The sequence below is a fragment of the Phaseolus vulgaris genome, chromosome 6 (assembly GCF_000499845.2).
Source record: "Phaseolus vulgaris cultivar G19833 chromosome 6, P. vulgaris v2.0, whole genome shotgun sequence".
NCBI classification, from domain to species: Eukaryota; Viridiplantae; Streptophyta; class Magnoliopsida; order Fabales; family Fabaceae; genus Phaseolus; species Phaseolus vulgaris.
This window is the reverse complement of record NC_023754.2, coordinates 24,383,387-24,395,709: the sequence shown is the minus strand read 5'-3', so window position 1 is coordinate 24,395,709 and position 12,323 is coordinate 24,383,387. Positions and strand designations below refer to the sequence as shown.

The 12,323-nt window shown below is 34.8% G+C and overlaps 2 protein-coding genes across 3 annotated transcripts; both read left to right on the top strand.

The window, feature by feature from the left end:
- The first annotated feature begins 1,728 nt into the window (after positions 1 to 1,728).
- On the top strand, positions 1,729 to 8,029 carry LOC137832112 (C2 and GRAM domain-containing protein At1g03370). 2 transcript variants are annotated; one of them, XM_068640118.1, is made up of 10 exons: positions 1,729 to 2,632; positions 3,188 to 4,402; positions 4,598 to 4,780; positions 4,901 to 5,184; positions 5,272 to 5,388; positions 5,488 to 5,750; positions 6,524 to 6,692; positions 6,857 to 7,129; positions 7,260 to 7,571; positions 7,734 to 8,029. In XM_068640118.1, the coding sequence occupies exons 1-9, from the start codon at positions 2,284 to 2,286 to the stop codon at positions 7,455 to 7,457; spliced, it is 3,051 nt and encodes a 1,016-aa protein (XP_068496219.1). In that variant the 5' UTR covers positions 1,729 to 2,283; the 3' UTR covers positions 7,458 to 7,571; positions 7,734 to 8,029. The 2 variants fall into 2 exon arrangements, with proteins under 2 accessions (XP_068496219.1, XP_068496220.1); XM_068640119.1 differs by having other exon boundaries at positions 1,775 to 2,652.
- A 1,302-nt stretch (positions 8,030 to 9,331) lies between these two features.
- On the top strand, positions 9,332 to 11,915 carry LOC137832111 (protein phosphatase 1 regulatory inhibitor subunit PPP1R8 homolog). The gene is made up of 3 exons (XM_068640117.1): positions 9,332 to 9,458; positions 9,791 to 10,396; positions 10,782 to 11,915. The coding sequence occupies exons 2-3, from the start codon at positions 9,957 to 9,959 to the stop codon at positions 11,593 to 11,595; spliced, it is 1,254 nt and encodes a 417-aa protein (XP_068496218.1). The 5' UTR covers positions 9,332 to 9,458; positions 9,791 to 9,956; the 3' UTR covers positions 11,596 to 11,915.
- The last annotated feature ends 408 nt before the right edge of the window (positions 11,916 to 12,323 follow it).

Genomic DNA, 12,323 nt, shown 5'->3' with positions numbered 1-12,323 from the left:
GGATCATCTTAGCATCAAATTCAAATATTTTTGCAAAACACAATGTTGTTAACGAGAAAGAAATTATATAAAACATGTGTAAGGAGTTGAGTTACGGCATCTCCTTGTGCTTTTATTAAAGAAAAATCAATATAATTAGACACATGGGCATTAATAGTTGAAAACTGTGGTGAATACTATGAAATTAGCAAAATATTGCATTGCAAGCTTCCAATCAAATTCAAGTTTTGTTGTATGTAATAACACTTTGTCGACCTCAGTTTCTATCATTCCTTTCATTATGGTGTTCTGTAAAAAAATATTGACCATGATACAATAACATTGTTCTCTCCTGTACACAATTCTGGTCTGGTGTGATTATTATTTGTACCTCCCGTACATAATATCGGGAGTGCCGACACTATCTAGAACATCAAAGTTCTTGCCATCATATGTGTGTTTCAAACTTTCAAGATTTAAGTCTTTTGATGCAATAACATTAGAGAATTTCATTACCTGCCTTGATCTTCAGATACTGTATTTTTTTCATAGTTTCTTTAAATGCCACATTATAGACTCATCTTCATCATTCTTCGTGTAAACTTCAAAATGTCAGGTTGATCCAAGTAGATGATTATATGGTTCAATATACATCAGGGTTCCTATTAAAAATTTGAGCTACTATAACTGTTAATTGTTTTTATTTTTACCAGAGTTTTCATCCTAACATATGTAATTCATTCACTACTACAACGAGAATACGAGTTTAAATGACATGGGATGATCTTGAAGGTGATTCTTTTGTTCTTGAAGGTGACGATCTATTATCACATTCTAAAAGAAAAGAATCACCTTCAACATCATTCTCATGTCATTCAAATTTGTCTTCTCGTTCTAGCAGTGAAGAAATTACATTTGCTAAGATGAAAAATCTGGTAAAAATTAAAACAATTAATAGTTAGAATTGCTCAAATTTTTATTAAGAACTCTGATATGTATTCAACCACAGAATCATCTATTTGGTCCAATTTGAAATTTTGAAGTTAGTGAGATGAAAAATGATGAAGATCAGTCTCTAATGTGACATTTGAAGAAACTATGAAAAAAGTACAGTATCTAAAGATCAAGACATGCAATGAAATTTTCTAATGTTATTGCATCAAAAGACTTAAATCTTGAAAGTTTGAAACACATATGATGACAAGAACTTTGATGTTCTAGACAGTATCGGCACTCCCGATGTTATGTACGAGAGGTACAATTAATAATCACACTGGACTAGAGTTTCATACAAGTGAGAACAATGTTATTGTATCATGGCCAATAATTTTTTTCCAAAACACCATGAATAGAAACTATGATTGGAAGATTGCACTGCAGTATTTTGTTAATTTCAATAGTATTCACCACAACCCTAGAGAAAGAAGTGGATAATTGAATGAAAAAACGTGTAAAGGACATTTACAATTTTCACTCGTTTTCAATCACCATCGACGGCCCCTCACATGCAATGCCAACGCATTTCATGAAGAATTCAGAATACCCAAAGACACCTCCATAACCACTTTGTTGCAAGCCTTTTTTTTGCTTCAACCATATCATAACCAACAAAGGTTAAGGAAATACGCAATTGATGTATACCCATACTTTTTGTATGTATAAATTATATACCTTACTGAGTCTATATTGACTTTTCTTTAAGAATAAATAGTAATCATTTAAGCCTTTGCCCTTAGGGGGGGCTACTACTTGAACAGAATTTGTCAATTTAATACGAGAAAAGTATAACAATTCCAAACTTGATTTCCTTTTTATGTAAAATCCCATTTCTCTTCCAGTCTCGATCACTCATTCCATCAGTAACTTCGTGATTATCCTCTCTCAAAATCTTTGTTCCTTTTTCCATACCCTTATTGCTTTGGTAGTTCACGAAGTCTTCTGATTCTTTCTCAACTGTTCCAGCTGTTCACGCTTAATTCGTCGCAGAAATTTAATTCTGAATTCCTTCCAACACAGATCAACGATTCTTTTGGCCCAACCAAGATTTCTGTTTTTCCATATGTTTGTGTCTGATTCATGGCTTGGTTTTTATTCTGTTGGCTGAAGAATTATAGTTGTGTGGAACAGTTTGATTCATAATTTTCGACTTTCAGTTGATTCTTTCTACAGCTTTGTCATAAACTGCATTACCCTTTTGGAAGATCTTTCTAGGGTGCCCCGCAGTTTTCGGGGTGGTTAAAAAAGTTGACTTTTTTTACCTAAGATTCTTGATTCTGGTTCCCTTTTGAGTTCTTGAACGTGGTAATGAAGCTTGTGGTTCGTGTGATCGAAGCAAAGAACTTGCCACCGACGGATCCTAATGGGTTGAGTGATCCGTACGTGAGGCTGCAGCTGGGAAAGCAGAGGTTCCGGACCAAAGTGATCAAGAAGAATTTGAATCCAAAGTGGAATGAGGAGTATAGCTTTAGGGTGGATGACCTTAATGAGGAGCTGGTTTTATCGGTTATGGATGAAGATAAGTTCTTCAATGATGACTTTGTGGGTCAACTTAAGTTGCCAATTTCAGTTGTTTTTGAGGAGGAGATCAAGTCCCTTGGTACTGCTTGGTATTCTTTGCAACCCAAAAGCAAGAAGTCCAAGAACAAGGAATCTGGTGTGTTAAGCTGTTGAACAGTACTTTCCTCTACCTTATCCAATAGTTTGCTCTTTACCTAACTTTTGAGGGACTATGTTTGTTCTCTCTCCCTCTCAACTAGCAGTTTTGTTGTTTGATTATTTTATATTGGCACTATTCTACGCAAACAATTTTATGTCATTGCGTGACATCAATTTGTTGCTAGTGAGCATCTACTTTTAGACTATCTTGATTTTGAAAAAAAGTATCATTGTAGGACCAAATTGACGTAGTAATATTTCAAACTCTTCCTAAGATGAAATGATACGTGTTTAATAATTTCACAGAAACTACTTATACTATTGTTTTATTGGTTTTGTGGGTAAAGTTGGACTGATAAAATGGTGTAAATTGCATTATGTCTATTTTGAGACTATGGAATATGGATCATACTTGAAATATTATCCACCTAAACACCATCTGGAAAATAATCTGCTCACTAACTTCGAACATGAATATATGAACATGAATATATGAAACATTGTTGTTTACCTTGAACTTAAATTTCGGCTTCTTTTTACCTTTTCCTGGCAGGTGAGATTCGTTTGAGCATATATTTTTCACAAAAGAATGCATCCATGGAGTCAAATGGTAGTAGTGATGATCTATTATCACATTCAAGAACAAAAGAATCACCTTCAAGATCATCCCCGGGCCATTCAATCCCGTCCTCCCCTTCTAGCGAAGAAATTACATCTGCTAAGGATGAAAAATCTGGTACACAAAAAACAATAACAGGTAGAATTGCTCAAATTTTTAATAAGAGTTCTGATGTGTATTCAACCCACAGAAGCATAGACTTTGATCAATCTGAAATTAACAAAGTTGAAGTTAGTGAGATGAATGATGAAGATCAGTCCTCTAATGTGACTTTTGAAGAAACAATGAAAAAAATACAGTCTTTAGATCAAGGCAATGGAATTCCTAACAATTTACCAGCGGGATTGTTTATTGATCAACAATATGTTATTGCACCAGAAGACTTGAATGAGTTGCTATTTTCATCAGATTCAAATTTTCTCAAGTCATTGGCAGAGGTACAGGGTAGTACAGAACTGGAAATAGGACCTTGGAAGTTTGAAAATGATGGGAAGATCTTCAAAAGATTAGTTTCTTATGTCAAGGCTCCTAGTAAATTAATTAAGGCTGTCAAAGCCTATGAGGAACACACATATTTAAAAGCCGATGGCAAGAACTTTGCTGTTCTAGCCAGTGTCAGCACTCCTGATGTTATATACGGGAGTACCTTTAGGGTAGAAATACTCTATGTAGTCACACCCGGACTGGAGTTGCCTACAGGAGAACAATGCTCACGTCTGATTGTATCATGGCGAATGAATTTTTTACAGAGCACCATGATGAAAGGAATGATAGAAAATGGGGCTCGGCAAGGTGTTAAAGAAAGCTTTGATCAATATGCCACTTTGTTATCCCAAACTGTTAAACCTGCTGACCTTAGTTCCAATAAGGAGCAAGCTTTGGCGTCATTACATGCAGAACCTGAATCTGATTGGAGGCTTGCAGTGCAGTATTTTGCTAATTTCACAGTATTCACGACAGTTTTCATGGGGTTATATGTTCTTGTTCACATTTGGCTGGCTGCACCCAGCACCATTCAAGGGCTTGAGTTTGGTGGGTTGGACTTGCCAGATTCAATTGGTGAATTTGTTTTCTGTGCTGTCTTCGTTCTTCAAGGTGAACGCATGTTGGGTATAATCTCACGCTTCATAAAGGCCAGAGCTCAAAAGGGTAATCTCAGTGTTAAGATACTCCACATTTCATCAATTTGGTTTTTTTTTTTTTTTTTTTTCACTTAGTGTGGCTCTTTAATCAAGTGACCCTGAGTTTGTCACTCATGTCTTTTAACTGTTTATTGCCTATTTGCTTCATTTAATGCCCATGTGTCTGTGATTATATTGACTTTTCTTGATACTCCAATATTAGGTAGTGATCATGGAATAAAAGCACAAGGAAATGGGTGGTTGCTAACTGTTGCCTTAATTGAAGGAAGCAATTTAGCTTCTGTTGATTCTAGTGGGTTGTCTGATCCATATGTAGTGTTTACTTGCAATGGGAAAACAAGAACTAGTTCAATCAAGTTCCAGAAATCTAATCCTATATGGAATGGTGAGTAATTACCTGATCTGAATCCAGTGATCTAGTAGTGTAATACGTAACTCTAGTTTTCACATGGGATATGTTATATATGATTTTTTTATCCGTTAAGAACACTGTCTATCTTTGCAGAAATATTTGAGTTTGATGCGATGGATGATCCTCCTTCTGTGATGGATGTCGTTGTTTATGACTTTGATGGACCTTTTGATGACGCCGAATCTCTAGGACATGCTGAAATTAATTTTCTGAAAGCAAACATAGCTGATCTTGCTGATATATGGCTTCCCCTTGAAGGAAAGTTGTCTTTGGCATGTCAGTCTAAGTTGCACCTAAGAATTTTTTTAGACAACACTAAAGGTGGCAATGTTGCAAAGGAATATTTAAGTAAAATGGAGAAAGAAGTCGGGAAGAAGGTACGACAAACACTTTGTCCCTATTGTATTGTACTCCTGTTTTGTCACCTTTCTTTTCGGCTTATTCTTTTATTTTAAAAATTGTAGATTAATTTGCGGTCTCCTCAAACAAATTCAGCATTTCAGAAACTCTTTGGGCTTCCAATTGAGGAATTTCTCATCAATGATTTCACCTGTCATTTGAAAAGAAAAATGCCCCTGCAGGTGTGATGTTGAAATTCATGGTCTATTTTTCTACTCTGGATTTTACTGGTACGTGCTTCTTTATTATCATCTCATCAAATTGTGAATATTTTTCTGCAGGGCCGCCTATTTCTTTCAGCAAGAATTATTGGATTTCATGCAAATTTGTTTGGAACGAAGACAAGATTCTTTTTCCTTTGGGAAGATATTGAAGACATTCAGGTCATTCCTCCTACATTTTCTTCAATGGGGAGTCCAATAATCGTCATAACTCTCCGGAAGGGTAGAGGTGTGGATGCAAGGCATGGTGCAAAAACACAAGATGAAAATGGCAGGCTGAAGTTCTATTTTCAGTCATTTGTGTCTTTCAATGTTGCACACAGGTAGAAAAGGGGAATTATATAACATCTGACAGATAACTTATTTCCTAAATATCTGCAACTTTTATGAAAACCTCTCTTATTCTGTGTTCAGTCTCTCCTTTTTATTTGCCCTGAGTTTACAATTTTTTCTTTTTGTTGATTTATTTGTGTGTTTTGAATCTAATGCAGTGAGGCTGTTTGATTTGAACAATGTATGGTGTTGAAGTGTGAGAATTGGAAATTCAGAATTTCAACTCTTTTTGTTTAGAGCTTACCTAACAATCAAATTTATATAAATGGTAATTTCATGTAGTTGAAAGAGTAAAGTGTGGAAGTAAATTGCATTTGTTTGTCTGTAATTTTCATTTCTTGTATTACTCAGTCATAATAGAAGATCATGTTAAGTAGTAATGAAATATGATGAAGAACCATGTCATTATGATGATTTTGTCTAATGGTGACAAAGTTCTGGTAACTTTTTTGTACAGTACATGAATAATGGAAATGAGAGCTTGTAATTTGGAAATATCTGGAGGTGTTTCCTTCCAAGTTATCTTTCACCAAATCTAGTTGCTTTTCAACTGTCCTAATCTCCACATAGATTTCGGTGTGAAAGTTTTCTTAACCACCAAAAAATAATACCTTTGTTTTGAGAGGCTTATATTTTTGGTCATCTACTCATGAGATTCTTGTTTATAGATGGTGGCATATAGAAAAAATTAAGGTGTAGTAATAAAAATTAAAATAGAATAGAAGATATCACATGTTACTAAGAAGATATTTGGGTGATGTAGGACCATCATGGCTCTGTGGAAGGCCAGATCTTTGAGTCCTGAACAGAAGGTTGAGTTTGTTGAAGAACAATCTGATAGCAAAAGCCTTATAAGTGAAGAGAGTGGCTCATTCCTTGGTCTGGATGATGTTAGCATGTCTGAGATATATTCTTGCTCTCTTTCAATTCCTGTAATCTCTCTCTCTCTCTCTCACAACACACAAAACATGCACTAATCCGTGCATGTTGTGTATTATTTCCATAACTGCAAATTATTGGATCTTTATTCATCATTTCTTTACAACTTTTCAAATGTTCATGTTTGATTATAGTTCTGTTCCTTTCATCAATATAGGCAAGTTACCTCATGGAGATATTTAGTGGGGGTGAGTTGGACCGTCGGGTCATGGAAAAGCTTGGTTATCTTAATTATTCTTATACTCCGTGGGTATCGGAGAACAGTCTTATCTCCGAGAGAGCTGTATATTACAAATTTGAGAAGCGTATTTCAAGTTATAAAGGTGAAGTGACAAGTACTCAGCAGAGATCTCCCCTTCCAGATGGAAAAGGTTGGCTTGTGGAAGAGCTTATGAACCTTCATGGAGTTCCTCTTGGTGATTATTTCAATGTGAGTTAGCCAAGTGTAGCATATTTCTAGACTTTCAGTGCTTGTTTGTTATATCTTTGTTTTTCGTGATTTCCTGTTCTTGTTATCCTTCTATTTGTTTTTACCTAATTGTCTCCTATATGTCACACAGATACACCTTCGGTACCAAATTGAGGATTTACCGCCAAAAGCAAAGGGATGCAGAGTGCAAGTATTATTTGGAATGGAATGGCTGAAAAGCTCAAAGAATCAGAAAAGACTTACAAAGAACATCCTACAAAATGTGCAGGAACGTTTAAATGTGACCTTTGCTCTTGCTGAGAAGGAGCTTCACCAAAATAGCAAATGAATCTTCCTGGATTTTGGCTTAAACAAGTATTGGAGCTAGATGAAATTCTGTTACCAAAAATGTTATATCAGTTAGTGGGCTTGCACTAGAATATATGACGCATCAGACCATAAGGTTCGTGTTGTGCTGTTTGGAGTTGGTTCCCGTCACTATCCTAACTTCATTGAAAATATCAGTTGAAAAAAAAGTACCTTCTAGTGTTGGGGGAACTTTTATATTGATGCTGAAAATTACTGTCATATGCTGACTTGCTAACAACTCTATTCTTTGAACCAGATAACTAGATACCAACAGAAAAGGCTACCAGTTGTTCCACTGTACATGACTAGTTTGACTCTGGCAGAAGATACTCACCCAGATTTCCAACTACAGTTGCTAGCAATTCAAATATTCAAATTTTAGATTTTGTTGTTGCAGTTTGGTCATATAGGAAATGTTGTAAGCCTGAGACTGTCATAACACGAAGCTCGGGTCCTTTATTCCTTGTAGAGATTCATTTGTTAGAATTGGAAAATATTCATTATATTGTGGCCTTCTGACTATGTCATATAGAATTTGTTGATTGCTGATTTTCTTAGGGAGCATTCATCTACTCTGGTTTGAGAAGAGTGTATAAAGTTTAATAAAACACACAAGAAAGTATATTCTAAACTTGTAGAAAATTGTTGGAAAACAATCAATTAATAAGACTAAGAGAAAGAACTCTTGTATGATATGAAATCATAAATATAACATTTACTTGCATTATTTACTTTTGGTACACTGAGATACTGATCTTTCAGTCGTTTATATTGCTATTAAATCCTCTGAATTATTTACAGAAAATTAAATTTTTTAGACAGTTTGTTGTTTAGACGGGTCAACAAATCACTTGCTTGTAATGACACTTTATTGATTAAAATATTTAACTGGATCACAGATGACTGTAACAATAATGTTTTAAAGGTAGAGTGTTACATTTTGTTTATTTATAGTGTTAATTAAATATACTAAACTTGCCATAAATTTATTAAGATGTCACACCAGTTTGTTATATTCTTGGTGTGCTAGTGTTCAGAACCAAAATGGGAATGATAAGACTGAAGTAATGTTAATGTTGAACAAGCCAGAATGAATACAAAAATGCTATTAATAAAAACAAGAACTATCTATATCAGAAGTATAGACTTAATGTTATATGACTGCAACCCAAGAAAATAAAAGAGAGATAATGAAAACCTTTCTTGATTCTTCTGTCAACGTAAAATTTTCTATTCTTTCTTCTGTTATCACATCCATTACATAATTATTTTCTCTCTACTGGTTCAAATAATTAATAAACTATTAATAATTAAATAATATATAAAATAAATATTCCATAAGACTTCCTAATATTAAAAAAGTAGAATAGAATATCGGTTTTCGATGTTGAAAATCAACATAAAATTCAAATCAAATATATAATAATACTTAGTATGCATTAATAATAAGAAATTTACATATAAAATAAACAAATAAATTATAATATAAAGATATAAAAAGCTTTATATGAATATAAATAATAAAATTACATAATTTTATAATAATAATAATATTTTTTATTGATTTATAATTTTTATTAATATGTATATGATTTCTTTTTAAAACATTTTAAATTAAATTAATTTTTTTCAATAAAAATAAAACTATAATGATCCAAACTTATTTTCTACCTGTTTGTAATTGGTTTTTACTAGTAGTAGTTTAATAAGTTCTCACCAATTATTTGTATTGGTCACATGATTTCATGGATATATCAATCTATCATGGATTAAAATAATTATATTATAAATATATAAAAATTAAACTCTTAAAAATAGTGCTAATTAAATTCTAATTAAAATTTATAAATATGTTAATTGAGCAATTTTTGTAGAAAAAAAAAACAGTTGATTGTTATGTTCTATGGAAAATTCAGCATTTCTCCTAGTCTCTCATTCTCTGTCCACTCCTCAAAGACGCAGCGTTCTAAAACCCTAATCGGTAAGATTCTCCAACTCCCCATCTCACCAAGGAAACCACCAAAATTATTCCTTTTTTCTGGATTTCGATTACACTTTCGTACTTAAACTTCAATTTGCTTTTGAATGACTACAATTATTGTTAGATTTATCCCCAATTTTATAGCAGATTAATACTATGTTATTGTCTTAGGATAGATTCATTCAAGCGATCTTGCTTTCAGTTACCCATTTGGCTTATAATCACCATGTGCCATTTTTTATCCTTTCAACGATTCTCTGTGTTGTCATTTCTTGGTCCCCTTACACACAAGGTGTGTTTTTGATGTTTTTTTTCCCTCAACAACCTTTTAGGATATGTGCAAAGAGAGCTTTGTTGCATTTTCTCAAGGTATGTTTTAAACGTTGCTTGTTTTATTGGTTCCTTTTGATGTCATGGTGGCATTGTGATGCAACATGTTTTTGAGCTCATACTGAGAAGGAGCTGAAGGAGCTCATGTGCTAAGTCCATTTGAAGAGAATGTATGGAAGGGCTACGTCGGGTCTTGATAGATTTAAGAAGGCTCAGACATTGGAACCGTTCTCTGTTTCTGTCAACTCATCAGCTTCCAGAAATGGTGCCCAACCCCCTAGTAAAGTAGTTGGCTCTGCTTGGCCTCCACAGTCTCAGGTTTCTCAGAAGACTGTAGGAGTGGAGGCAGCCCCCTTGTTGGGGCAGAATCAGCAGGCCACTCAGGTTGGGGGAGGGCAGTCAACATGGCAGCCACCAGATTGGGCGATTGAGCCACGGCCAGGTGTCTTTTACCTGGAAGTTTTGAAGGATGGTCAGGTGCTAGACCGGATTAATCTGGACAGACGGAGGAATATCTTTGGGAGGCAAATCCAGACTTGTGATTTTGTGCTAGATCATCAATCTGTCTCTCGCCAACATGCTGCCGTTATTCCTCACAAGAGTGGGAGGTTAGAAAATTGCTCCTGCAAATTTAACCTTACTAGAATGGATGCACTAACTTTGGGATATAAATATCATTGACATTCTTGTGAATTGCATATTCTGAATAAACTGTCTCAAACCTTGTTCAAACAAGTTAATTTTTGTCAACTAGTTATTCCAAAAAATGAAGGTAATTACAGTTCTTGTAAAATTTAGGAGTGATGTCTGAACCTCAGGGGACCTTGAAAGGAAAATAAATCATTATCTTTCACCGTTAAGTGGCTGACACATGCCATGTTTTGGAGTTCATGGATTAGTTGTTCTCTTTTTGGATTTAATTAAGTTCTGTGAAAAGTGAAAATCCCTTGCAAATTGTGATTCATTGGTATTAACAATTTCTTTTAATTACAGCGTATATGTAATTGATTTGGGGTCTGCACATGGTACATTTGTTGCAAATGAGAGGCTGACTAAGGATTCACCAGTTGAGCTTGAAGTGGGACAATCTTTGCGGTTTGCTGCATCAACAAGAGCGTACATATTAAGAAAGAATGATGCAGCTCTTTTCCCTCGTCCTCCACCACCAGCAGAGATTAATTTCCCACCGCCACCTGATCCATCTGATGAAGAAGCTGTTGTTGCTTATAATACGCTACTGAATCGTTATGGTATCAACAAGGCTGATCTAGTGTCCAAATCTGGTGAGTCTGTTAGCTCAGCAAGTGTCAGAACTAAAGATTATCAATCTGAAAGACCGGCTAAGAGAATTAAGAAAACAAGAGTTGCCTTCAGGGATCAAGTTGGGGGAGAGTTAGTTGAGGTTGTTGGAATTTCAGATGGTGCAGACGTAGAAACAGAACCTGGTCCAGTTGGTGTCAAAGAAGGAAGTCTAGTCGGTAAATATGAATCTCTTGTACAGATAACTGTAATACCAAAAGGGAAAGAGCAGACCTCTGCCAAGGAGGCAGATTCGTCCCCAAAAGGTGTGACTGATAAACTACAAGAAGTCTTAAAAAAGATCAAAACCCCAGTTAAAACCGGCATTTATGATGACCTTTATGGAGAATCATTATCTATGAAAGTTGGATCTTCCTGGGCATATTCACCTGCACTCAGTACTGGTGAACGAGTACCAGATAAGGAGGACGATGAAGGGAGTGGGAAGTCAGACAGTAATCCTAACATTGTTGGAGATGATGATGATGATGACGACTTGTTTGGGTGATCATTGAACTTACACAGACTGGGTTGTGAGATACTTTTGTAGTAGCTCTGTACGAGTATGACATCATAGGGAGTTGAAAACATGCAAAGATTATGTTGTATGCTTCTTTTGTCTTCTGGAGTTAATTGTTTTAATGCATAGCCACAGAGAGCTATTGATTATTTGGATTGCATTCCCCCATTTACTCTAAAAGACAGCAGGTTCATGCTAAATGGTGTGTTAACTTTGTATGGAGACATTAAGTAGTGGTTTGTCAGTATTTTCTTTCTACTGTGCATATACTGACATGCCATCACTAATAAGGATTGACCAGAAAGCCACATCTTGTGTTGTTTTGTCTTAAACTCGATGTTCCCACGCTTTGGTGTTTTTGTCTAGCTTCAAGCATTCATCTTTAGCTTGCATTTAGAGAAAATCTTGCGGTGAAAGCAGCACATGGCAAACATGATTTAGCTGTGGTCTTTTCCTCTTATCTAACCTTTCTCTCTTCCATCTATTTTAATGAGTAAAGGTTTCCTAGCCATCATGAGTCTCTTACTTGTTAGCTTTCTTTCTTTCTAAGAGCATTTTATATGCTCTCATGAGATCTTATTTTACTTTAAATGGGTCTCATCTTATCACATCATTTTTATGAGTTTTGTTTCCATTTAAATTTTTTATAAAATTTGCACTCTTGTAATTTTTTTATTTGTATTTCAATTTTTTACAACTTAAAAATTTAATTGAAT